The sequence below is a fragment of the Epinephelus moara genome, chromosome 16 (genome assembly GCF_006386435.1).
Source record: "Epinephelus moara isolate mb chromosome 16, YSFRI_EMoa_1.0, whole genome shotgun sequence".
Lineage (NCBI taxonomy): Eukaryota > Metazoa > Chordata > Actinopteri > Perciformes > Serranidae > Epinephelus > Epinephelus moara.
Genome location: NC_065521.1, coordinates 10,730,648 through 10,758,588, shown reverse-complemented (window position 1 = coordinate 10,758,588; position 27,941 = coordinate 10,730,648). Strand labels below are relative to the sequence as shown.

Sequence of the window (27,941 nt, the reverse complement as noted above, 5' to 3'; positions counted from 1 at the left end):
GCTCTATCTGCCCCCTCCACTTCCTCCCCTCTTTCTACCTACTTCTCCTCCCTTGCGCTCCCATCCCTCTCTGGCTCCCCCTTTTCCTCTCCCTCCCTCCCCCCAGCTCCGTTCCCCACCCCTTCCTCTCCCTCTCCCTCTCCCTCCCCTGCCCTCCCCTTCCCCCTTTGAAAGGCTGTTAAGCGCTCCTTCTGCACACAGCACTGCAGATGAGGCCTCCGCCTCCCCCACATTCTGCCAGGCCTCTCTTGCTCTCTCTCTCCTTCAGCCTCCCCCACCACTCCCTCCCTCCCTACCTCCCTCTCCTCTCTCTCGCTCCTTACAACAGCATAGCAACACTGACTAGCCAGCCAAGGAGAGTCTTGCCTCTCTCACTCTCTCCCTCTTGCACTGGGGTAATTTCCCTCCATTTTAGATTCCTGATCCCAGGGTGGCAAAGGATGGGATTTTAATTACTCGGAGGTAAAAATAAATAAAGTGAATGTACGCATCTGACCTCGCTCAATTTACCTGGGTTGGTAGAACAGTGTGACTCACACGATCTAACTCTGATTGGGAGAGTGCCATTCATCCAATGGTGCACCTCAGCAAAGGGTTAATAATGTAGCATTGTAGCCAAGGTTTTTCTACATCTAATCACTGGTAACATGCAGACAGGTTCCATTTGCTATAGCTGTATACCCAGACCACAGGACATACTGTAGCTCTCTGACAAACACATAAAAGATTCTGTTTCATGTTGTCTTAAAACACCTCATTGTGCACCCAGTGAGGGGAACGATCAAACAAGGTTTACTTGAAATGTGCAGCTTGTCACAGACTTAAGGCAACCAACTGGTTATGGAAACTGGACAGCAGTGGTATACACAATACAGTGCATGAGGTTTTATACAGATGCTGTATTGTATTTTGAGGACGACCACATTAAAGGCACAATTCATAAAAAAGCATCAGCATTCAAAACACAAGACTGGACTCTTTGCTATTCTTTCACAAATGTTTGAAGTTATTATGATGATGTCATATGATAACTCTTACCCCTTAATTTCAATAGTGAAAGTGACGAGGCTTTATCGAACAGTGAAGTCATTATTCTGCACAGTTAACGCCAGCTAACCCTCAATCTCAATTACCCCAGAATACTGCTCTGATGTTGTGAGGCTAAATTGGTGGGGAAATTAATTTTGGTTACCAAGCAATGCTGCATATTACTGGAGCTATTTTTGGCCACTCCTGCTTACAAGATCTAACTTCACATCTTTACTGTGATGGCTAAAAATCGCTATCCTTCAAATTAAGATGTGCTGATGGATATGGATATGTTAGGATGTGTCAGACCTGATTGGTGAGTGAAATATTCAATTTGCTCATTTTGACTAAAATAAGATTCAGTTGATTTTGGGGGAAAGGATCATTTTCATACCTTCTTTACCTTAGTAGCTCAGTGAATCTACATACTTTAGATTTATATTTGATTAAAAAAATTAAATGTCATTTTCTTGTGTTTTTGTGCCAAATTCTTGCTTTACTTCATGTCATGGTGAAGCTAGGCGTTTGTTGAAGTCGTGCGGCTTTTCTCATTTGTCTACTTTGTGCCTCCTCTCTCTTCCTTCCTCCTGCTTCTGACCCGGAAATCGATCTCAGCGCACCATCTTGAAGGATGTTTCAATTCCTAATATGCATCTCGAGAAAAGAGGCTTGCCGGAGGAGCTATGAGCAAAGATGCACAGGTGTATCCTTTGTTTCTCTTTGAAATCTGTGATGTAAAAACGAAGTGTGACACACAGCTGATAATGACGCTGTGCCACATGTCATGTTTAGGCCCTGTCTACACATACAGATATTTTTGTAATTTTCCTCCACGTTTTGGTCTCTCATCCACATGCATTTTACGTCACTAAAACAGATTTTTTTTTAACGGCTTGTAAGGTGCAGATTTTTCCAAACTGCGGTTACTGTTTATCTGTGTGGACATGTAAGGGGCCGTACACATGCCGCAGTTTTTGTGCCCTCAGATAAATTGTTTTCAATGAAGACACAAGGCATTCCCGAGTGCAATGTGGGATGGCTGCACCCCGAGATAAACTGAGTTCAACTTTTGGAATGCAGCAGCGCACACCACGTTATGTGATAAAGAACAACCAATCATTGCTAACAGATATCTTATCCATTTTCAAAAACATCTGTGTATGTATAGACAGGGCCTTAACTGACGTCGCTTTAAAATGAGTGGATGTCTTATTTTATTTAAATGCCTGTTACCTCAACTCCTCTCTCTTCATGTCTCTTCCATGCCTCCTCGACTCGCATCTTAGGAGGGAGGGGCAAAGAAGAGGAGGCAAGGAAAGCGATCGAGGATATACAAATTGAGAAATGAGTGAAGCCCATTGTTTATCAGTAGGCATTTTGATCAGTCCCTCTTATGTCTGATTAGTTTATATGTTTGAATGAGCCCTCTCATTCAATAACCACAAAAAGCATGGGCTGGCTTCCAGTGTTTTTCTAGTTGTGCTGTGTTTCAACAGTGAGCAGTGTTTTGCAGATGAGGTTTTAACATTTGGTTTGTCTTTTCGGAGATTAAAACCTCTCAAACCTTTTTGACTTATGACCCCTAGAAACATAGCAAAATCAACTTGTGACCCCTCATCACATGTTATGGCCTTAGGGTGGTCATGGGCTGTGAGCAGTGATGTTTTTCCATCTAGATTTTATTTTAAAGGCATTTAGAGGACTGAAGCGGTCAAAGAATCCAGCCATCAATGCACCATAAAGTGCATTTTGCACCATTAGCCATACAACCTTTAGCATCCACTCACAAGTACTCCATTGTCCCTTTTCAAACAAAAAGAGGGCACTTCATTTACTGATGTACTAGTTAACTAGTATGAACACTTTGCAACAGGACATTTACCCACTTGACAATGCTAACATTTTTTGTTATGGTCCCTTGACGGGGTTCTCATTCATTTTCATGGGCAACATTTTTAAACTCTGCCATGACTATTCAAAGACCTATAATAAATTTTCCATGACTATTTACAACGTATAACACCAACAGAAATGTACAGTGTACTTTACTCTGAATGTGTTCTGAGGACACAGAGCAGTGGAGCTCTCAGAGTGGGGGAGTGACAGCTGAAAGTTCAGTTGGCCTGTTGGTTGATTTGTTCATAAAAAAGACTGCTCCGTACCTTGGAACTACCATGCTCTACTTTCAGAGCAGTAAAAACCAAAGTGCACACTGGCACTCCAAATGACGATTGAATGCCATGGGCTGCTGGCGTTACTTGCTCAATCTCTAAAATGCAGAACAATTTAAGAGTATTAGTGGGGCATCGTTATAGAAACTTTGGGACTGATGACCCTACATGTTAAATCACTATGTCACAACATCATGTTTCTTGTCCGACTCGCCCAGCGTTATTCAAACATATCAGATTCAAACTCATTTCAAACATAATTCCAGGTAGCTGGCATTTATGGAGGTAGAGACAGAACAAAGAGACAAAGAACTGTATGTGATGGTAAAAAAAAAAAAAAAGGTCACACAACAACACAAATTAGGGCTATGTCACATCAACAGCTACAGAAAAACAAATTTGCTGTTATGTTACATTATGTGGAAGGTTATCCACAGAAGATTACTAAAATAATTAATTTCATTACAGACAACAAAATTCCATGACTTTTCCAAAGCTTTTAAGGATTTTACAGATTCCTTGAGTTTTCCAGGCCTGAAAAATGAGATTGTGGAATTCCATGTATTTTTCAAGGTTGTGCATGATCATGGAAACCCTGCTTAGTTTTGAATGTGAACGTGTCTTAGCATAAAAGACATATTGCCGTTTTAAGAAGTAAGTTTAAGGAGAAAGTCTAGATTTACAACCCTCATGATCTAAAACATAAAAGACATTCAAAGCTTTTCTAACTATTGCTGTTCATCAACAATCAGCAAGATTATTTTTGTGCACAATCCCTCTGTCCCTCCCTTTAAACAAAGAAGCTGGCATGGCCGTCAGTTCTGTGAGAAGCACAATTACAGCACTTTATTGTTCATAAATGCTTAAGTGAAAAATGAAAACATAAACAAATACACACAATTCAAAGAACACAAATTGAACACAACTCTCTTTTTTTTTGAGAAAAAAAAAAATTGCTTTCATTTTTGTAGATGTCAGTATGGTGGTCACTGTCCAGTCTTGTGGGGCAAAGAAACATCAAGTTAAAATCGTGAAAATAGAAAGCAAGTACAGTACAGTCAAGGCTAATGAGCATAAGGCTGCAAAAGGTTGATGAAATGCTCCTTTCAACTGTAAGAGAATGTGAATAGCTCAGCGCCACTGTCCTTTCAGAACAGAAAAAAAGAAACAGAAAAAGGAAATTAAAAAAATAAAATCTAATCAAGTTTAAAGCAAAAACAAATCAATTCTGTTATTTCGTTTATATATAGATATATTATTTTGCAAAAAAACTAGGCTTTTGTTAAAAAATAAACTTAAACATACGAGAAAATACCAGCCACCAAAGCGACAACTATCGTTAAGCATACCAATGTAGAACATATGAGGCTACCTTACACACGGGTAATAGCAAATATTTAAGAGTACATGTACGGCAATGTCCGTCCAAACATGTCTAAAAGACTGTACAAATTTACACCATCCATCTCAGTATAACCACATGAAAAATGATGGATTATCTGGTCATCTTAAAAGCGTTACCTTACAACTCATTTCAAGCCACGCTTACAATTTCAGTGGCTAAATCAATGTTAATAACTCCTTATGTCATTGTAATAAAGTATACAGAAGGCAAAAACTTTCTTTGTTTGGTGTGACTTCACTGTTGTCTTTGCACCTCCCCTCCAGCATGGGGAGGAAACATTAAAACTTTGTTCACAAATCTTTACATCAATCCTAGCTGCTCGTTGAGTCCTGTCATTGGATGGCTTGTTTTGAGTTTTCACTTGAGTTCTTTCTTTGACGCTCCTTCACAGACACCCAATGTAAGCGGGCAGTGTCCTTCAGTTCAGGCGAGGCAGATTAGTTGGCGTTGATCAAATCTAACGTGTCTCTGACTGCGTGAGTCTTTTTGATTTCATCAGTCAGACCTGCTGTTTGCCCAGCTGGGCTCCGTCTCTCCCGCTTCTTGCAGATGATGGTACAAACTTGGGAATAATGATGGGTAGAGTGTCTCTTCCTTTAGCAGCCTGTCCTCCTGTGGGCCCGAAGCCGTTCTCTACATGTGCATCTTCGTCCTCATCGTCGTCGTCATCATCATCATCGTCGTCATCCTCGTCATCATCATCATCTTCATCCGACATATCGTCTAGATCCGAAACGATCTTGGCCCCTGTCCTTGGCTCCGTTGTCTCCTTAGCTCCAGTAAGCACTTTGTCACCATGGTGATGTACCTCTCCTTCTCGTTCCTTGTTATCCTTCTGCTGCTCTTCCTCATCACTGTCAGAGTCGATGGCGATAGGCTCTGAAAGGTCTAGAGGTATTTTCTGTGGTAAGGTGCTGTTGATTGTCTTGGTTTGGTCTCTGCTGGCACTGCTGGATTTGGGGGCAGGTGGTGCTGCTTTAGTAACTTCCACAGTCCCGGTTGGCTTTCCCTTCTGTGGCGGGGCAACACCACCGTTAGCAGCTACAAGCTCCCTTTGTCTCCGCAAAGCCTGCTCTGACACCCCTATACGTGTCCTGGATGTCCGCCTTTTGCTATGTCTGCCCTCATACACGCCATCATGGGGAAGCGCCAGCTCGTGACTCACTTTGCTGAGCTCCTGCATACTGAACCCGAGCAACACGCTGGCGTTCTGGGTTTCGCAGTCCTGGACGCATTTCCTCCTTTTGTTGACAAAGTGGCTTGAGATGTCCGACTTCCACAGCCAAAGACTGCCGGCCAGTTTCTCAACCTCCCCACGTGTGGGATATGGCGCTTTATTAAAGTACTGCGTAAGAAATGCCTTCCTGGATTCGTATGACTCGTTTTCGTGTCCTTTGGGGTCAAGAGCCAGAACTACAGGTTCATCAGGATTTTCTACATACGTAGATGGACCGTTGCTGTCCCGTGGGTGGGCCCTTTCCCCAGGGGGCTTCCTTCGTTTTGGTGCACTGGTGTCAGAGCTATCAAAGCTGGGCCGTTTGAGAGTGCTGCTCTGGGCCTGGCTGACCCGAGAAGAATGAGCTGCCCGGCTGTCCTGCCCATTTTGGGATTTCCCTACACCTCGACAGTGCACCAGGTGTAGAGTGATGGTTGAGGCTGTCATGTTACTAGTATAAACCCCCAAACAGTGAATACACTTGTAGGTCAGTTTCTTTTCTACAGGGTGGACTGTCTGAATGACCTGATGCCTCTCTCTGAGGTGATGGGCCAGTGAGTCTGAGATTGGGCCTTTGAGGATAGAGAAGCAAAGAGGACACAGTGTCTTGCCCACATCCCTCTTGTAGGGCACAGATGCCTGCGGAGCACTCTTGGTTGGTGCACTGTCAGCAGCCCCTGAAGGTGTTTTGGGCAGGTGCTGGGGCATTAATCTCTTGCCTGACAGTAGCGAGGCAGACAAGGCTGATGATACAGAGGTGTTGTTGTTTTGAGCGTGAAATGCCACTGACTCCTCAGGGGCGTCTTTCATGTTGTAAGTAGTGACAATCAACTGAACATTCTTGGGATTACCCTGCTGCAGAGTGAGGTCAAAGGTCAAGGGAGAATCTGTGCGTGGGCCAACGCTCTCATCAGGGTGCGACAGCCGCATGTGAGCCACCATCTTTTCTACGTCGTTGAAGGTTGCACGGCAGTGTGGGCAAGACAGGCCGTGGATCAACATGTGGTTTAATAATGTGTCACTGGGAAGATAGCGGTTGCAGTAGAGACACTTGCTGGTGAAGTTGTGGATCTTCATGATGTAGTTGGCTACAGCAGGCACCTTCTCCGCTTTGTGCTCCTTCTCAAAATGAGAACTGTACACGTTCTCAGGGAAGAGCTCATTGCAGATAGTGCAGATTTTCCATTTCTGAGTGTAGGATGTGCCGAGGACTGAGGAGCCGCTTTTCTTGGCCGTGACAGAGGCTACAGTAGTAGCTGCCGCCTGGACACGTGAGCCCAGAGGGTTGGATTTGAGTGAAGAGGAGGCACTGACCACAACTGGACTCCGCAGGCTGCCACCAGAAATAAGCTGCTTCGCTGCATGTGACTGCTGGGGCATAGAAACCTGGGCGTTCCCAGGCAAAGTAACCCTCACCTGCTGGCTGCCTAAAGAGAACGGCTGGGTGGTCCCAGCCTTTAACCTTACTCCATCATGTTTCATTCCAGACAGAAGGCTTTGAGAGCTGAAGCCTTGTTTTGATGAGATGATAACGCGACCCAGCTGTTGTGAGCCCGGAGACCTGGTAGTGGCCATTACTGCACCTTTAGGGCCCATCCCAATGATGGTCTTGTCTCCCTGGGTTTTAGGGGGGATCATGATGATGGGTTTGGGGCGGGGGACTATCACACTGGTGTGGCCAATCATGGCAGTCACCTGGTAGCCAATTCGCTCGTGATCCTCAATGACGTGTTGAACAAGTGCCTCATAGTACCTCGGAACAAACAGACACTTCTTGCAGTGAATCTGGTTACTGTTAACATTGTTTGTGTTATTACTTTCTGTATTCCCTGCTGTGCCACCATTCTGAGCATTTGTCTTGTCTCCTGGTTTCACAATATAGGGCTGGGCCACTTGCTGGAAGTGTTCCCGGTAGATGTGCTTTCGCACCACATTGTACAAAGGGTCCCTGTAGGTGCACTTCTTGCAGTAGTACACCGCTTGTTCCACACTGTCCCCAGTCCTTTTCAGCATCCCGTCCTTCATCATGATACCGCCGGCTCCCGCCACCATTCCACCAGGGCCCTGTCGCACAGTGCTGTTGGGCATGTGGAACAGTTTGATGTGCGTTTCCAGAGTCTTTTTGTTACCATTGTAAGTGCAGTAGGGGCAGTTGAGCAGAATGTTGTTCTCAAAGTCCTCGCTGTGGACATTGCGGAAATGGCTCTTGTATGCAGAGAAGTACTTGGATGAAAAGAGGCAGCCAGAGCAGCAGAAAGGCTTTGATCTGTAGTCCTGGAGACACAGAGGTGGCAAAAAGCTTAGACATCACAAATTCTTTGTCTAAGAAAATGAACATTACTGTATTGTACATTTATACATTTTCTTTGTTTTTGTAGAGTGAACAAGACAATGTCAATAATTAAGAGTTGCTCCAGTTGCAATTTTCTTGGCCAATTCCAATTTCTGATTTGTTAAAAGTCTGACCTACTGATTCCAATTTTGGCAGATTTTGATTTTCTCTCTTTCTAAGAACTATAATTGACAGCATTCACAAACATATTTGAAACTTTTCTTTAAAGCCACTAGAAACTTGGCTTGAAATAGTAAAAGTGTACATGATATCAAAGATGAGTATCTTATTAAGCATCCACAAAAATCTGAGTGAAAATAAATTCATAACTGTTAAAAACGTAGGTTGAAAAACAGCTCAGTTGGCTGCTCAGACTATTTCTCAGGATGGTGGGGATCTGACCAGATCACCCTTGATTTGACAGCTCACTTTCAGCTCAAAAAACATTACTATTCAATTTCCCTTTCAATGACTATCATTCAAGTGTTTTGCTGCCATGTAATAAAAAACAAATCTATCAGATGAACCCCACTTGGTAAGGAACCTAATTAGTCTAGTTAGGTTTAGACCAGTTTAGACCACCTAACTCTGTGTTTTTATTGAACTATAACTCCCATAACATGGCGCTAATCACATTGGCATTTTCCATTTACTTACACAAAACACTTAGCCTTAGCTTTTCTATGTCAAACTTTAGAGCTTATTATCAACTACCCCCATAGTCTTGTTAGTTATCTGGACTAATTGGTTAACTAGCACCCACATTTTGGTTTTTGTTGAGTTATACGCCCCCAACTATGAAGCTATGTTTTAGCATCTTCCCTCCACTTACATGAAATGGATATAATTAGCTTTGCTATGCTACATTTTTGAGCTCCATAATTAATACAAATGTGAGTGGTATACCCCAGTCTGATAGTTAGCTTAACACAGTAGTTTTCAATGAAATGTGTAGCATGCCTGAGAATGAATTACAAATTTTGAGAACAGGTTGAAGTAGCTCTGACAATTACCGTCTGTGCTGCTGTTTGCGGTGTGAACCATGCATGTAAATTTGATCTGAACAGGACTGGCTATATCCGAGACTGACTGGCTGGTCAGAGCTGATGAAGCTGAAAATCAGCTGATTCCGATCACCAGCTGAGCGATCGGTGCATTACTGATAATAATTAAAAACAATAGATTCAAATGTCATTGTTGCAAAAAAACAGAAAATGTATGTGTATCTGAGTGCGTCACATACCTGGACTTTGGTATGTGATGGTTCCCACATGCACACATCGTCCCAGGTAGTGTGCTTTATATACACCTCTGGAGGAGTAAAGTCTTTATAGTCCTAAAAAACAAGGAAATAAGGAAATTAAGATTAATACTTGATTATGCTGAAACAAACGCACAATCAATAAGGAAAATATATATTTGAAACATTAACAAGGCAAAGACTGTCTGGACGCATGAGATACAAGATTCTTCTTTTGGGTGATGCCAAACTGAAACATACTTCAGTGATGATGCATGTTTACACAGGGACAAAAACAATGGGTTTCTGGGTAACTGTGGGCAACAGATTTGTTGACATGCACAAATCCAAATTCTGCCTCTGCTGTCTTGTGTGTCAAACAAAAGTGGATTGAATACGCACAAAACAAAGGGCAGAGAAAGAGAGAGATTATTTCAAGTTTTTCCCCTATTATTCAGAAATATTTCACAGGGTAAAAATTGTACTTCTGTCCCCAGCTTTCTTTTTTCCTCAGGGACACATTTACCATATATTAGGGCTGGAAAATAAGTCAATATTTTCATATATGGTCTCTATAATCTTATTGTGCAGATATAGATTCTGGCTCATAGTTCACACACGTAAGTAATGACTATGCATTTTTTTTCACTGCCAAACATGAGAAACGGTGACAGATTCTATCCGTTTAAGCCCACCAAATCTGTATAATTCTTCACGTTTGTGCCGAGGCCTTGATGCTGAATTATGTAAAGTCTGGTTTCTGCTTTTAAGCGCGAGGAGCATATTGCTTCTACATTAGGAAAGATGTAACAGAATGAGGACAGGGTCTCAATGAGGGCAATAACATTATTCTGTATGCGTTATGTTGTGAGTCCAGGTCATAGATTCTTATCATCATACATTCTCTGTGTTTCTGCAGCAGAGCTAGACACTTTAATGCTGAACCTTTACTTCCCACACTGAGCCAAATGGAAGAGCAATCTCAGCTCCAAAACTGACCTTATTAATTAACCAAAACAAATTAACCATGTGTACATTGATGCAACATGTTTCCAAACAAGAACCATTCCTAAACCTCAGCAAGACATAAAAATGATGCTAAGGCTTCTGAACTTGAAGACAAAGTTGTAATTGGCAAACTTGAAGAAACTTTGAAGAATGCATACACTGTTTTCTTATTAAGGCAAAGCTGTCAACACAAAGGGACAGCAGAATGCTGTCATCATTATAAAGTCGGACTCACCTCTAGGTGATCTCTGCAGAACTCCAAGCCGATGTCTCCCAGGACCTTCTTGACATTTTTCCTCGCTTTCCGTAGACTGCCCAGGTTATTGACAGGGAGCTGGAACATTCTGCCCACCTGAACAGAAAAGACACATACAGCATGTTATCATCCACTGTAGGGTACAATTTGGACAGGTGTCTGTTGACTGAACTCCAAGTCAGGAAAGAAACAGTTTGCTGAAAAAGACCTTTTGTTGGACTTATAGAAGTATTTCACTGCTGGAAAGATAGTCTTTTGATAAAATTAGTCTGTTTATCCAGTAGAAAGATGCAAATAATTTTGAGGTTGGTGCTACATGACCAGAGAAAACTGAGAAAAGGGGCTGTAGAGTTTGCTTTTGCTCAAGAGTTAGAAAAACTACAGCTGAGCTACACCGGACCAATAAACACTCCCTCTGGTGGGTGACATAATGTGGCAGTTTTTCCACAGGAAACAATATGGCTGCCAGCTGGTAACAAAGAATCTCAAGTTATAGTTCAATAGTAAGCTAAAATATGTTTCTGAAAACATTTCAGGTAAGAAATAGACAATGCAGTAACAGAATCTTTGTTGCCTTTGTTCATATTTGATCATTCGCTTGATTCGCTTCTATAATCTTTGTGTTGTGATGCAGAGGTACAATCTGTAGTTTAAGCAACATCCCTAGAGCCAGCACAAATCCACCAGATGATACAGAATGCGTTATCTGGCAGATTTGAGTTGGGAGATCTGGGCGCTGGCAAAATGGAGGGAAGTTTATCATATTTCATTCACACATACAACCCACATTGTTACGATACAAAGCTGGTTAAAATTAAGGTATCCCTTTAACATTCCTAGAATAATGCCTACAAGGAAAGCCTTGATCAGAACCCCTTTCAGACATAAAATACACAACATTGATGGCTTCAGCTTCAATAAAAGTAATTGCTTTTTGGCATTTAGACATAGTTGTCTGTTACTTAAATGTTTTACTTAGATAGGACAGCAGATGTGATTATTAGCTATTGTCACATGTGTATATGACTAATGATGTTCCCCAACAGATTATAAAGTCAAAGTGCACCCTCTCAGCAGGTATGTGGAGCTGCCTTAGTGCACATGGGGCTGTGTTGTTGGGAGCATGTTGTTCAGGATGCAACTGAGACAATTAAAAATGATCCAGGAAGTTCAATTTGAGTAACAGATTGGTGTTTGAAGGCTTTTGAGATGCCAAAACACTGCACAACAGTTTGTGATGCTCACACACAGGATTTTGCAAATCTGTAATTTTATTACAGTGGCGGCAACTATTTCATGCACAGCAGCACCATGTGCACAAGGACCCACATGTGCTCAGGTGACGTGGTACACGTCCTACTGAGATACAAAGCCGTGTGCCTGCAACGGTAGGATAGCAAAATATTACTAGCTTGCAAACATGGATTTAAACAATGCACATTTCAAATTATTTCTCAGAAATCAGCTAGGATGGAAACGCACTAAGTATGGATTGGAGCTCGAGGATACAAACAAGTTTTGGTGAGAACCACTGAATTCAGCCTATCCAGGGTTTCACTGGGTGAGAGGCGGAGTACCCTGGACAGATCGCTAAACTATCACAGGGCTGACAAAGAGGTGAAATTTAGAGTCACCTAACCTAACCTGCATTTCTTCTGACTGTGGGAGGAAGCCGGAGAAAACCTACGCTGACATAGCAGAACATGCCAACTCCACACAGATGGGTCCAAATTGCTGAATCCTCTTGCTGTACAGAGACAGTGCTAACCACTGCACCACCATGCCCCCCGAAACACTCAATGTAAAATGTAAGTCTTTAACAACAGCCATTTGTGTAAAAGAAAACTCCAGGACATCTATTAGGGACAGTTCAACCCAAAATCAAAAATACATATTTTTCCTCTTGCTTGAAGTGCTATTTATCAATCCAGATTGTTTTGGTGCGAGTTGCTGAGTGTTGGAGATATCAGCCATAGAGATGTCTGCCTTCTGTCAAATACAATGGAACACGGCTTGTGGTGCTCAAAAGACCAAAAAAACAAAAACAGAAAAGACAAGAATATAAACATTTCATACTCTTGGTTACACAGACGTTGTTGTGAGCAGTTTCATGTAGGAACTATTTTCTGTCTACCAAACTACATCCACCAACTGTATCACCGTGCAGAAGGAAGAGTGCATATACGCATGAAGAGAGTCTCTTGCTCGCGAGATGTAAACATTAATGGTGTCCTCCTCATCTGAGCTGTAACGTTAGCTAGCTCAGTGGTGCTAGGTGAGCTAGCAGTAGATGCTCACTTCCATTTGCGCAGTGATACGATTGGTGGGTGTAGCTCAATAGAAAGAAAGTCCTTTCTACATGAAAATGCTCACAACAAGGTCTTTGGATTATCTTGATTATCATGATTTCGGGAAAGAGACATTGCTGTTGAGTTTTTCAAATGTATTTATTTTGCCGCTATGTAGCTGCTGTGTAGCTGCACCACCTAGTTCCATCATACTGGAGACAAGGCAGACATCCCTACAGCTGATATCTCCAACACTCTGCAACTCACACCAAAACAATTCATACTGATAAATAGTACCTAAAAGGTAAGAAAAAAAATGTAGTTTTGATTATGGGCCGAACTTCCCCTTTAGCTACAGAGTTGCAAGGCAGTGCTCCTTGGTTTATCTATGACACTAAAGCCAAAAAAGCTGATGACAACATGATGTTTTTTTGTGACAGCCTACTAAAGTTTTGACCTGGCCAAACCTTACTTCGCCGTCTGGAGTAGAAAGACAGGTTGCTCCCATAAAGACAAACCCACAGGTTCCATGTAAAATACAATTAAACCTCCATCCACCCATTCATTATGGGTTATTATCACAAACAATAAATTTAGTTTCAGTAGAGACACCTTTTCCCAGATGATCTAAGGGTTGTTGAATTCACTGTCCAAAGTGGCTAGTTGAATGTCTATTCAAATCAGAGCTCCATGTAGTGAGGTCAAAGGTCACTGATGCACCATGACATAAAAGCAGCTCAGTGACAACAAACAGTACAGTGCCAAACAATTCCTGTGAACACCTCAGCTTATTTCCCTTCTGGAAAACACATAACTGAGAGGGGGAACCATGTGTGTGCGGTTCCAACAACTGTTGGCCTCGCAAAGAGCCAAGAGAACCAGTTACATTTCTGACTGTCTGCCTGTACGTCTCAATGTCTGGTCTGTCTGTCTAACACTCAGAGATGTGCAAGTGCTGAAGTGAGTGAAAGACACACATACCCTTGCCCACTTCCCCTCTCTGTCTCTCTTTCCTGCTTCCTCCCATTACTTGCAGATGGCGCTAGAGAGGAGCTCCATTATGTAAGCCTCCCTATACTCTGCCTGCCCCCTTTTTCTCCCTGCCTCGCAATACCATCACAGAATGGCGCCTCCTATTGAGTCAGCAGCAGCCTCTACAATATGTCTGCAGTGGAGGGGGAAGGGAGGGGAGGGAGGGAAGGGAGAGGAGAGGAGGGATGTTGGAAGGGAGGAAGGGGAGGGACAGAAGGAGCTAGAGAGATCAGTGAAGGGGGGAGGGTGAGTGTGAGAGAGNCGGAGGGGGGTGGGAGGAAGAAAAGGAGAGAGAGAAAAAAAGCCAAGGAGAGGCTGAGTAGGAGGGAAGGGAGGGAGAGAAGGAAGAGGAGAGGGAGGAGAGGCGATAGGAGGCTGCTCTGCTCTGCTCTGCTGAGGGCTGCTGGCAGAAAACAGGTTTCCCCCTTCGACTGTGTTGTGAAAAAGACAAAAAAAAAGAGGCCTACAAACCTTCAACCACTGATTTCCTCACGCTCACTCAGTCCTCCTCTGAGACATGATAACCTATGTTCTGGCTGACTACTGCTGTTTACACTTCTCCATCAATGTGCAGATGTTTACTGAGGGGAGAAGCTTCTGGTGACATCCATATTCACACTGATATCAGAAAAGTTTGGGATGCTTAAAATGCACTGAGGTTAGTTGTGTCAAGTAGGTCCAACACCTGACTGTAACCCTTATCAGTAAAGATGAAGGGGCTGTCTATATGTCAGGTTTTGTGTGTGGGATTGATGGTAATAACCATGATCATAGTCTGACACTGACCAAGTGTCAGCCCTCCTCCTCCTCCTCCTCCTCCTCCTCCTCCTCCACCTCCTCCTCCTCCTCCTCCTCCACCTCCACCTCCTCCTGGATCAGACACGAGGTATGAGTGCATCACAACCCCGGTGTCACCTGGCTCATCATGTTCTGATCACCTTTGAAGATTTGGTCATTCAAAGGAAAACTAACACAATTTAACAAAAGACTGTGTGGATTCTACACCACAGCCTGTCTGTAGCTGTGAATATGTATCGTGTGTCCCCAATACAAAACTCTCTATACAGTAGTGTAGCTGACAGACTTTTAATATTCATAGCATTTCTCGCATCGAAGACGTTAACTCGTTGAGATCTCTCGTGGTAGCTTTAGCTGTGGACATAACCAACCACACTGTGCGGTGAGATAACGTTGGTGTCACTGAATCTCATCTCTGATCAACATCTGGCAGTATCCAGATCGATAGGTTTGGCAGGGAGCTGCTGCCGCTGACAAAGAATGGGGACACACCGCGCTGAGTTAGCATGCTAAGCTAGCCAACTCGCATCAACAACACAGGCTGTTCAGAACTAATGCTGCCATTTCTGTCCTTAAATTTCCACCAATGGTATTTGCTTGCCTTTTTTTTACCTGGCCGGTTATAAACAAGTCTACTGGGAAAGTAAATCAACTTCAGGTTATGTTGAAACCCCTTGACTTGAAACATAACGTTAGCTATATCGACAGCCAAGTTACCTTAGCTGTAGTTCACCGCCACCCACCGCATCACCGCAGGTAGCCGCGGCTAACGGCAAACTATCTAGCTTTGACGGCTGTGGCTAACATTATGACAGACAAGTTTACCTGCTTTCACATCCAGTGCTCCCGTCTGAGTGAAATGTGTCACCTCAGGATGGCTGAGGCGATGTATGGACACTCTCACTTCTCCCCACCAGATATCTCGGTAACGTTAATATCCTTTCAGGTGACCACTATCTTCGTGGGGGGAGAACCAGCCCACCCGGCCGTCGGTCTACCCTCCAAAGCCGACTCTCCCTCGCCGAACAGGGCTCTCCTCTTCCCTCTGGTCGGCAAACGGGAACAGAAAGCCTCCGAGCCTCATTAGACAATTAAAACCTCCATTCCCTGGAACAGTAAGGGCGGACACATGTCCTATTGTTGGCAACAACCACCGGCGGAGCCCCTCTTTCAAATATATTGCCTAAAGTCTGCCTATGATTGCCTGGCAGCCGATAGCGCTTTGCCCATTCTTTTCTCTGACAGACAATACACATCCAGACTAGAAACTGCCCTCCAAAATGGCGCAAATAAAAGGGGCGGAAGTGACATCTACTTGATTAGCATAAATAATCTCATTGTCAGACCCTCGCGAGCCCGGCTCATTAAAATACTTGATTGGTCTGTCAATCAATTTGGCCAATTAAGCAAACGTCACATAAAAAAAAAACACCTACCTCGTCGCTCACGAACTGCGGCGGGCCTTTGGTTTCTGTGTTCGAGGCTGTGGGGTAAACAACCCGGCGACGTAGTTGCGGGATCTGGCCGACAGCGGGCGTCCTTCTGGAGTGGATTTCACCGATTTAAGCGCATGCGCAGTTTGGCTACATCTGGCGCCCCCCCCCCCCCCCCTTCCCCTGCGGAGGGACGGATGTACACAGTGCCTCAGCACTCAGCTGGAGTGGTATTAACGGTTGGGCCGACGGTAGGTGGCGCTGTACTACACTACTGTTACTAACTGCCCAATTCTACCAAACTGACCGGGACTACTTTCCTGCACGTTGCCTGGTGAAGGGCAGCCCAAGGAGCAGAACTGTATATAAGCAGTTAATGCAGTGTGACACTGTATTTAAATGGTTAAAGACATGGTGAAAGTTTCCATCAGCTGGGGTTAACTCTTGCCCCTGTGGGCCAACACTTAACCCCATTCCTGCCACTGTCTGTGCATTGAGGGTGTTCTTTAAAAACTAGAATATCACCTAACTGTACGTTATTCTGCATGGTTATTTGACTTGTCATGTATATTTAAGAATATGCAACATATAACTTTATTTTGAAAGTGCCCCTAGGGTTTTGGGATGACATAATTGCACCACCCAACTAATGGTGTTGGTTAATGCTTTAAAGGTTAGGCACAACTGGCAGCTTAGTAGTCCAGTTTTGTTCACGACACTTTAATTGGTGACAGGAGAAAAGTGGGAAGGTAAAGTTCTTCACTTTGGAAATTCATTCAAATATTTATCCTGCTGCGACCCCTGGATGACATTTCGGCTAGTGTATGTGGGAGAGATGTACAAGCTGGTACCTTTTGACTGCTACTGCCTCAGACCATGAGATGTGGTTGAAAGCTAAAATAAGAGCTAGTAAGTGGATTTTAAGTTACATTGTTTTTGTATCAAACCACAGTTTCCAAGGTCAAGGATGAAGTTTTGTTGCGTTCATCTTAATGGTGTATATGTGAGGTAGATGTCATCAGAATCATCCAGGATGAGCCGAAGGTCCTCCTTGCACATTAATGATCTTGAAGGTTAACATCTTTGGAGAGCACTGCGTCTACTGACCTGCCTGTGTTCATAAAATCAACAGCCCCTTACACTTGTTTCAGGTTCAACCTTTAACAGTGAGTATCGATAAGAGCAGCTGGTCGTTCTCTGTAACCCACTGTAACCCCATGACTCATTGTAAAAAAAAAAAAATAAAAAAAAATCACAATCAGAAAACGACAGAACCAACAATACAAAGTCTTTAATTTTATACAAACGATCACAGGTGTAGCAGTTAAATGTGTACTTGAACCTATGTGACAACCAGCTGTCCGGACTGGGAATGATGAGACACTATGTGCTTAGTTTAAAATTCATTGAAGTGGATGATGGGAATGTAAAGCACCGTGTTCCTTCAGTATTCCAGACGACAACTGACAGGAAATTATTTTTTACCTACTGCTAACAGTGGAGAGAGATGTCTCCCTTGTCATTTGCTGTCATGTCACTGTCTGACCATAGGCAAGCAGAATTTTTTACCCCATTAAATTCTGCTACAACTACTGTATTAAAGACAGTAACTTGAAGAGCCAACGGAACACTGTATGACTGTAGGACGTCCAGACGGATTACATCAGTGATCATGTTGTGGCAAAGAGTGTGATCAGTCCTTTCGCAAATGACACAATCTCGTTCCCTCCGAGTTTGGATTCTCCATAAACTCTATCCACAAAGGAAATGGGTACCTGTTGTTTGGGAGAAGAGGAAGAAAATTGTTTTTCAGTTAACATCCAAAATCATAGACGCAGGGTCATAACACTGGCTGCCAATTCAGAGGTTAAGGGGAAATTTAAGTAAAACTTAAAGGGATTTCTGGCCAGATTCCCTGTTTTTGCAGCACTTATTGTTGTAACAGAGTATCAAATATCACAGTGAAAGCCTCAACACAGTTTAAAACCCAGGTTCAGATTTGTGGAACCTTTTTTTTTTTTTTTTCTGACAACAAAACAAGAAAGGTGATTTAACAGATTTTTCTTCATCCAAATGTCATTACACCAGATCTTTTTGAGCTAGACTTGGCCACACAAATCTGCAACTGGCAGTCTATTTGTTACTGTAGTCCAGGTGAGATAAATCAAACTGTGGGGGTTTTCCAGCTAGACCTGGACTGATGTAGTCTGGATGCAGTAAAAACAGCTGTAAAATTATAATTTTTTTGTTGTTTTTCACAAATAAAATGAATGTTTCACGAGCCTGACAAAGGATTTTTAACAGTCTTGCATGTCTATTTATCAATCTTGTCCAGATTTGACTATTTTGAGTAGAGTGGTTATTCAAATCTGTAAGTGAGGTAGAAAAGTAGAATCTAGAGAAATACCATTATTTAAAAGGTATAATATATAACATTTCCACAGTAAAATGTCTAAAATCGACAAGACCCATGATATATTTTGAAGAGTTATCTTTTTATATTATTCAAAAATATTTCCAACAATGTTCAAACCCAGAGAAATCTGTAACTTCATTTAACACTACCGTGCGTGTCATTTGGTTGCCTATCAAGGGCGTTATATGTACTTTACCCCCTCTAGTTGCCCTAACTTCCAGGGAAACACTGGTAACATCAGATGATTGGTCGTTGTAAATCAGACAATGCCACAGAATTTTTCTCAATAAACAGTAATGCAGCATTTTTCTGTTGTACAGCAACATTTTTTTCATTAATTGCATGCAAAGTTGCAACACCAGTAATCCAGTAGAGACCAAATGTACTGATATGATATTTCAATATAGATCCAGCTTACTACGATGTGCTACTATGACAAGTGGCTAATTTCAAGGCACAAAGCTAATGTGTGTGGAAATGTTGTAGCAGTTACAGTGTTTTCCATAGATTGATTTATTTGTGGAGGCCCACCACACAAAATCAACACTGACTGCCACATAATGATTTTTCTTTTTTCGGCTCCTTCTTGCCCCACTTTCGCGCCCTCTCTCTCTCTCTTTTTATCAGATCAGAAATCAGACAAGTTAGGAGACAAGCTATACGAGATACGCAAGCCAACGCACTCCCACTATCCCTCTAACAGCAGCAACAGAAAGTCTGCTGATCTGGCAGGTGGTCTGTGATCAGAACCTTGGAGCTGGCTGAATTTGATTTGCAACAGGGCGCTAACTGAAGGATTGTGCCCCCACAGTCAGCTACCATCACAACTAAAATCCAATTCTGTCGGAAACACCATCCAACACACTTGGAAAGTTATTTTTGGTATGATTATAACAGTGCTGGGGTACCCTGCGATTGAATTTGCCACATAATGTTAGCTACAGTAGCTGTATGGGTAGTTGACTCATCTCATGCTAATAGTAAGTTTGCAAGTTAACGTTATGTTAGCTAACATTAACCTGCAGCTATTTCATTACAATGAAATGTCATTACATGAATGAACATAACATGAATAAAACTTGAATGCATTTTGTCATGAGAACATGATTTATGCCTGAGTAATACTGGATAGATTTTCATCAGCAGTGGTGGCTGTTTAACAATGAAGACAACAACTCCCATGATCCCACGCTACTTCATGACATCATCAAAGTCGGTCTTTGTAACTGTTTTGATTAGGAGTCCCCTGGCGACAGAAATTAAACATCATGCTTTTAATTTCCCCCCAAATCAGGAGCCAAGTTCAGTGTCAGTGCCGGTCCACATTATGGGAAAAAGGATTATAACAACATAACTATATGTCTACTCAGTAAATATATTTTACCAAACACGTAATTATAAGAATGACTACATTAGGGCCTCACCTCTCCGATTGTGTAGTTGAGCTGTCTGGCACGGACGATCATCTCCATCTGAAAGACGTAACCTTTGGACACGCACCGTTCAACCAGACTCTCCAACACTGCCTTCTTATACAACCTGACATCAGTTAGGAAAAAAAAGCAGTGTGAGAAAACACACTCATACATTTCAAAAGTCAGTGGCATTTATTTCACAGCACTTGCACCACTTACCTGAAGCTGCCTGTGAGGTCTGAAGCACCAGGTCTCAACAACACTTGAGTCAAAAAGTTGGCTCCCCGACTGTGAACGAGAGGAGACAGAAAAGAAAATCAAACCTCAGCCTCTGGTCTGCTGTAATCAGGGTCAGTGCAAGATGGATGAGTGGAAATTGAAGACAGAGCAGTGTTGTTGACTTGCAGCTACCTGATGAGTTTCCTGCGCAGGTCCCAGCCATATACGCCTCCGTTCCCTTGGTATCGAGTACCAGACACCAGGTCGTAATTACCTTCCTTCTGCTTTCTGAAAAACCAGACAAAACGGTCTTAAATTGAGGAATTCTGCACAATTTCTCTTCCGACTGTAGCTAAATATTACTGTTCAGATATTATGAAATTAATCTTGTGTACACAAATTGAAATATGATCCCAAAAAAAAATCACATGATGGAAAATGTAAATTTAGTAACACTTACTGAATAAATTCTGGGATGAATTTGGGCTGAAATAAAAAATAACAAAGAACGATCAAATACCATGCTGTTGAAAAGCAAAGAAATATTTCATCCTTCAAATGACCATTTGTATATTAATTACTCACCTCATGTTACAATAAATTCATGAAGAAAACTTTGATTTTTCTCACATGCCTCTACCATAAAAAAAGGATACAAAATCTAAGAAATTTCTTGATGAATGGGAGTAAAAGGGGACTGCATTTAACAACAGCAAAACTGTAACCTAACATCCATTTACAAACTCACACACAACTTGTAAAATATAATCCAAGTCTCATTATCCAGTCATAAGCTCAGTACTCAAACACATGCATTTTCACTAAAACTTTACTATTGAAACACTTCTGCATAAACAGTGCCATGCACCGACGAGAAGTGCACCTGTGCCATTTGTGTGTTTCAGTATAAAAAATGCATGTGTTTGGGAAGAACTGAGTATATGACTGGATAAATGAGACTTGGATTACATTGTATGGGATGTGTGAGAGTTTGTAAATGGATGTTTTCATATAGTTTTGCTGTTTTTGCTCTGCTTTCTTCATGAATTAAATATAACACAGGAGGAGAAATTGATATACATATGATCATTTTGTGGATGAAGTGCTCCTTTAAATCATTTGCAGAACCTGTTATATTTCACATTATATTACAGTTACACAAAACAGTATTTGAAACATTAAAGATAAAAGAGAGGAACGAGTTGACCAAGAAGATAGATCAGATCCAAATACTACCTCTGATGAGAATTTTCCCCCCTCTGTTTTCTGACATTTTATAGACCAAATGATTAATTAATTATTGGAAAAATCAACAGTCAGACTTATCAATGATGAAAATAAATAATTGTTAGCCCTAGAATCAGCTTTCTGTGTTGATGTAAACACACAATGACACAAACTCCACTCACATGATGGGAAAGATCTGCGTCCATTATGATGATGAAGTTTCCCGTAGCATGCTTCATGCCGTGGATGTAGGCAGTGCCTTTGAAAGGAAACAGGGCTCATTAGAAGTTGGCAAAGATTACTACAATGAATACAACAATTTTAACACACACAACTTACCAAGGCCTAATTTTTTCGCTCTTGGCCGCAGAAGCTGAAACACAGAAAACAGAGATTAAGAGTATGTATAAAGATCTCATGCACCATTCATTTACTAGAGCCAGCATTTACATAGGCAATCTAGAGAGCATAACATTGTAAATCATATTTAATCAGTTATTGTCTCTATAAAGATGTCACATGTTAATCAATTCTAATACACACAGTTGTGAGAAATGCACTTGTTTCCTCTCAAGGGAGGTGTCTGCTAGGTGGGCCTAGTGCCATCACTGTGGGACTCTTCACTTACGATCTTGTCCTCTCCATATATTTTCTGCAGCTGCTCTGCCACCTCCAAGGTCCCATCTGGGCTTCCGTCGTCAATGACAATTATCTCGTAGTTATATCCACTGTAAACACACCCAAGTTGTAATTTAGTTTCTCTAACGCACGCACACAAAGTTGATAAGTAAATAAAGCTAGCTAGTTAGTTAGCTTGTAAATAACCAATTCCTACTGTAGCCTTGACACAATAAACCTCGGTAGTCAACGTTAAGAGCATCGGGCCGGTTTAGTGACAGCTCATCACTGACAGGTATTAGCTAACATTAACACAGCAGTAACGGTAGTTAGCACTAGCCGAGCAGCTTTGCTAGCTCCCCAGTACTCACCTTTCACCGAAATATTTCACCAAAAGCCACACTATCAAAGGCAGGTTCTCCCTCTCGTTGTAGGTAGGTAATAGTATTGAGTATTTGTCCCCACTATCCCGGTTTGGGGGAGAAGTTTTTCGGCTTGCCATGGCGACGTGAACCTACAGTACCAGCTCTGCGTAATGTTAGAGAAAGAGTGCCCAACAACATCCTGTTTGTTATTTTCAAAATAAAAGTGATATCGGTCGTGTAACTGTTGGCAATTACAGTGTCATAATTACATTTTCCAAATAGCTATTCGCAGTTTATTTGCATTAGCTTTACTGACAGATCACGGAAAACTTGTGTAAAACATAAATACGGAACATAGTTAGCTCAGTTTTGTTCCTCTCAAGTATTAGCATTGCATTACAATGTCATTCTAATATTAACATATATCACATATACACAAACACCAATATAAAGTACATTTAATCTAGCACTGTACTTGAGCACAAATAAGAGGTACTTGTAAAAGAGTTGCGTAATTTTCTTTCATGCAACTATAGCCTACTTCTACTCCACTACATCAAGCAGGCAAATACTGTACTTTTTATTTGACTGTTACTTGTCAGATTACAATTGTCATACCTGTCCCCCATTTCTCCCCAACTAATAGAAGGATAAAGCGTGCCTTTATGTGTTGAGAAAATCCTCCCACTTCTTTGCATAGTCACAAAGCTGAAAACAGGGCTGTTTTTCTGACACCATGAAAAGTTGACTTTGTAGAGATATGTGGATCTCACAGGACAGCCATGCTACACAAGATGAATATGATGCATTGCTGTAGATTAAACTACCCAACAATATTTGACATGGGCACAACCTTAACCATGTACAGCAGTGAAATGCAACACTTATATTAATCCAAAGACATAATATATAATAGGAAACATCGACAGCAATTTTACTGCACAGTGAGTACTTTTACTGTTTATGTGTTAAGTTAAAACGTCTTTTCAGATCTGAATGGCCTTCTTCCACCACTCGTATTATAGCATATTGACATTGTGATCTCACATCATGATTATAGAAACGTTGTAAGTGATATTCTCACAAGCTCATTACGACTAAATTCGTTAAAGTGTTGTCTAAAAGTATCTCGCTCCACTGATTTTAACACCATCTGTAACTCACTGCCCTCAGTGAATTAACGTGGTTGACTTTATTCTGAAAAATAAACTAATATTTCTTCCAAAACCGGAAGTCAGTGGACCACTGAGGGTATTTTAACAAAACCACTGGCTGACAGGTTGGAACTTCCAGTGTGCTCTTCAAAATAGACACCACTGGAAACAATTCTCTTTCTCCAAAGTTCCAACAAAGGACTATGACATTATATCCGTTTCATTATTGATTCTTTTGGGAGAAAATAAATAACTCTCTTTTCTACAGGGAGGTTGGAGGTCAGTTTTGGCCTCAGAACAGCAGCTTTAAGGCACAGATTCAGTGTCTGGCTTTGGGACACTTTAGCAGTACAGGCAAGTTATTCTGGAAAAAAAACCCACACTTCATTAGACACATATTAATGGAATTTTATTGACAAGATATATAAAAACAAACATCTCTGGCACTCTCTCTCTCTCTCTCTCTCTCTCTCACACACACACACACACACACACATGCACACACACGCACACACACGCACACACACACATCATGTATTGTTTATCACCCAAATCCCACTGAAACCAGAGCATGTAAACACGACTTTCAATACAAATAGGTACAGTATAAAATATCATACACGAATAACTGTGTACAGTAAATATAATAAACATTATACAAATTATCATACACATGACAACAGACATTCTCACAGTATCATTTGTACCATGGAACAAAAAGAAGCTTTTACACCATGGATTACGCATTTTCATTATCCTTGAGGCAGTTAAGGTTAGAATGGCAAATGAAATAGGTAGAAATGTAACACAGATAGATAAACTACGTGGCATTGATACAGTGCATGAATACATAAACATAGTAATAAAAGGTTTCAGTGCGAATATGGTGTATAAGACAGCACCTGACTGATCCCAATGTGAAAATATTTTCCTTTATGCTATTTTTCTGTTCATAAAAACACTACTCTAAATAAGAAAGCTTCCTACTGAATCTTAGTTTATTTCTCAGCCATTTTTCGTATGTCAAAGAGCACTGTAACAAGAGAACAAAGAAGAGAGCTCCTTCCTGTATTGGTTCCTTTTCTCACACATGATGTGAAGCTTCTGCATCAGTCAGTGACAAGTTCAACACACCAAACCTCTTCAGTGGTGCTTTAAGCTCCATTCCCAGTCTGTCATTCAGCTCCAAAGGAACCATAGTCATTTCACACAGACGTCAGTCTTCCTTACCGTTGCTGCCTGCTTGTTAATATCCACCTAAGGCTGGTAGCCATAATAAGGGTCTTCTGGATGAAGAGAGCAAACACAAAATGAAACATATTAGACCACTTCCACTCTGTATTTGGCAGTGTTGGTAAATTGTTGGGATGATAAATTAATGATACAAAATACATGTTTTCCCCACCTTCCAGCAAACACAAGGTTTTGCCAATAAATACGTTTTTAAATGCTCTGATTAACCGCATTAACTGACCCATAACTTTAAAGCTCACATGACTGTAAGTAACAAAAAGGTTGTCGCTTGTGGTTACAAATCCAGAGGATTTTCACCTGGGTTTTCAGTTCCTCTCAGCTCTACACAGCTTTTTAACATCTCATTGTTTTGGCTTTATGTTTATTGTTTATGGCCACAGCAAGCAGCTGTTTCTGCTCGACAAACCCACTGTGCACAACCTGCTTGGCACCAAACAGCAGACAGACACAGTTACCAACTAGATGGTGAACACAGTGGAGCATTTAACCACTACAGAGCCAGATATTTCCTCCAGGAGTGGATGGACTTACATTCATCAGGTGGACACATTCACTAATAATGGTATATTTATTTTAACATAAACATGTCCTTTAAAAGATTTACATACCATACAAAATGAATAGATCTCTCTCTCTCTGCGCACATGGTTGGTGCTAGAGTGAGAACTGAGAACATGCTGCCTCTTGGAGTGAGATCAAATGAATAATTTGTAAATTGATATGTTATTTGATAGCCTAATTTTTATACAGGCTAGGTAATATTCATACTGGTCTAAATAAACAGTTTGCATTCAGTGCAGTGACCCGGGCCGACACAAGAACTTGCGAGGCAGAAAGCTGCGGCGGTGCTGCTATTTTTTCTTAACAATCAAATATTAGTTTTCACAATGGAATGTCTGTTTCTTGTTTTTTTAGAAGATGGGAAATGCTTTCACAACCAAACTGTTTTTCATGCTTTTACTGAATACTCATTCCACTTTCCTAATAGGAAATGTCATTAATATGTTACTCAACCTGTAACATTATATTTTATCCACCGCTGCACACACAGTGCCAGGCTCAGTGTGAGCTGCCTCTAATAGACCTGCATCATCATATCTTAATATTAGCAGGCTGTGTGTCACTTGAGTTAGTGGACCTTTCCTCATAGCTTACCTGTTTGCTGGGGAACTCTGTGGCAGCCTCCACTGCTGTCACACACACCCGGTGGTCCAATCTCGCCCGGCTGTCCAGGAGGTCCGGTGATCCCTGAAGAGCCTGGCTTACCATCTTCTCCTTTGGAACCTGGGATTCCCAGCTTGGACTCACCTGGAGGACCTGCAGGCACACAGGATACACAACACACGGATCAAAACCAAGTGTGTGTATTTTTTTTTTACAATGATGTATGAAACACATGACCCTTAGAAAGGTACCTGCAAATCCTTTGACACCTGTGGGCCCCTGGACGTTGGTCCCTGCATCACCTTTCCCCCCTGGCATCCCTCTCCTTCCTGTAGAGAAGGAAGAGACAAATCAGCACAGCCAAAAGTTTATATTATCACAATGGACAGAAATAATTGACAAATTTATAATTCATAAATGCTCCACCAGGTCCTTGAATTATTTTCATTTCAACAAACCCATCATGTATTTACAAGATGAAGTCTTACCCTGTTCTCCTGGATATCCAGCCTTGCCAGGTCTCCCCCTCGGGCCAACATGCCCCTGGGCGCCCCTGGCACCTGGAGGGCCCTTGGGTCCTGGTATACCAGGTTCCCCTGGGGGCCCCACTGGCTCCTCAACAGGAGCTGGCTTACGACTTATCTCGTTAATGAACATGTCAAGCTTCAACACCTCCTCTGGAAAACACACACAACACATAGCATGCACAAAAGAATATGTTTGCATCTGGGCCTTTTTTTGAGTTATGAGTGAGTTCAATATGCAGATATCATAATTGCAGAGTCCCAGTTTTTTCATGCTTGGTAACAGACTACTTACTATGCACTAGTTGCTCACAGGCCTGTGTGACCAGTTGGTAGATCATAGCCATAGACTGAGGCTCCCCCTGTTAAACATCAGCATTAAACGCAGTTAAACAAGAGTGAAAGTAAGTATCATTTTGAAATTGTACCTCTGTACATACAGAAAAAAATGACAAAATGTACTACTGCAATAAGAAGGCTTTATTTAAAATAATGTCAGCATTAAAATAACAACAAAATTGTACAGCTATCACCCACCTTCTCTCCTCGCTCTCCTTTACCCCCCGACAGACCCTGTGAAGCAACAGATACATGAGCATTAAGATAAATAACCAGTGCATACAGCCTGCTTCTCCCTGCTCTGCCTAAACCATTTCTCTAACCTTTTGACCTTTTCTGCTCTCCTCATACACTGAGAGTGACCCACAGGATGCTGGTGTATGTATGTGTGTGTGTGTGTGTGTGTGTGTGTGTGTGTGTGTGTGTGTGTGTGTGTGTGTGTGTGTGTGATCTTTTTGGATCATTCGTCCTGCATTAAGAGTTCAGCTTCAAAAGCACTTGGTTTCAGGCCTCTGCTATAAAACCCAGTAACAGAGGCTTTAAGGGTTATTCCCACTTCAGCATATGGTGCCAAACGCAGTGCCTCTCGAGCAACTGGCATTTTCCTGCAGTGCACTGAGGTTATTTCCTCAACTGTGTTGCTTTGATGTCATGGTGATTTGCCCCAGTGGGAGGAGAGGAGCGAGAGAGGGGGTACCACTGAAAACCCTGCAGCATACTACAGTCCTGGCGCCGTGCATGACTGTGTCACAGGCAGTCAGCTGCCCACCTGCTCAGAGCAGGTTAACAGCTCAGCGCACTTTTGTTCCATAATACTTTGGTCACTTTACTTGGTGGAGGCACATCTAACAAACAACCTCAAGACTTTAATATCTCTAAAATTATACAAAGTCCTTCATTCATGTTTTCTTGTCTCCCTGATTTCATTTAAAGGCGCTGTATGTAAGAATGTGGCCAAAACGGTTACTGCATTCAAATTCAAAATACTGCCGCAAGTCGTGTCCGCCCCCCCTCCCCTACAGATTCGAGGTTGCTGGA

At 42.0% G+C, this 27,941-nt stretch overlaps 3 protein-coding genes across 4 annotated transcripts in view; all 3 read right to left on the bottom strand.

Moving 5' to 3' along the window:
* Positions 1-4,021: 4,021 nt before the first annotated feature.
* Positions 4,022-16,223, bottom strand: adnpb (activity-dependent neuroprotector homeobox b). The gene is made up of 4 exons (XM_050065093.1): positions 15,601-16,223; positions 10,637-10,753; positions 9,397-9,489; positions 4,022-8,095 (listed from the first exon to the last, which is right to left on the bottom strand). Exons 2-4 carry the CDS (start codon positions 10,742-10,744, stop codon positions 5,105-5,107), a joined length of 3,192 nt encoding a protein of 1,063 aa, XP_049921050.1. The 5' UTR covers positions 10,745-10,753; positions 15,601-16,223; the 3' UTR covers positions 4,022-5,104.
* A 1,261-nt stretch (positions 16,224-17,484) lies between these two features.
* On the bottom strand, positions 17,485-22,663 carry dpm1 (dolichyl-phosphate mannosyltransferase subunit 1, catalytic). The gene is made up of 9 exons (XM_050065898.1): positions 22,475-22,663; positions 22,114-22,213; positions 21,825-21,858; positions 21,668-21,744; positions 20,719-20,744; positions 20,451-20,546; positions 20,259-20,327; positions 20,049-20,163; positions 17,485-17,983 (listed from the first exon to the last, which is right to left on the bottom strand). Exons 1-9 carry the CDS (start codon positions 22,603-22,605, stop codon positions 17,879-17,881), a joined length of 753 nt encoding a protein of 250 aa, XP_049921855.1. The 5' UTR covers positions 22,606-22,663; the 3' UTR covers positions 17,485-17,878.
* A 1,352-nt stretch (positions 22,664-24,015) lies between these two features.
* The window catches only part of LOC126403593 (collagen alpha-1(XX) chain), a 48,124-nt gene continuing 44,198 nt past the window's right edge, over positions 24,016-27,941 (bottom strand). Inside the window, exons 37-42 of one of the 2 annotated variants that reach the window (XM_050066353.1) lie at positions 27,102-27,137; positions 26,860-26,926; positions 26,529-26,717; positions 26,292-26,369; positions 26,032-26,193; positions 24,016-24,908 (exon numbers count right to left, since the gene is read on the bottom strand). In XM_050066353.1, the coding sequence (XP_049922310.1) occupies positions 24,880-24,908; positions 26,032-26,193; positions 26,292-26,369; positions 26,529-26,717; positions 26,860-26,926; positions 27,102-27,137 (561 nt within the window). In that variant the 3' untranslated portion in view covers positions 24,016-24,879. The remainder of the gene's footprint in view (positions 24,909-26,031; positions 26,194-26,291; positions 26,370-26,528; positions 26,718-26,859; positions 26,927-27,101; positions 27,138-27,941) is intronic. The other variant, XM_050066354.1, reaches the window with a different exon arrangement.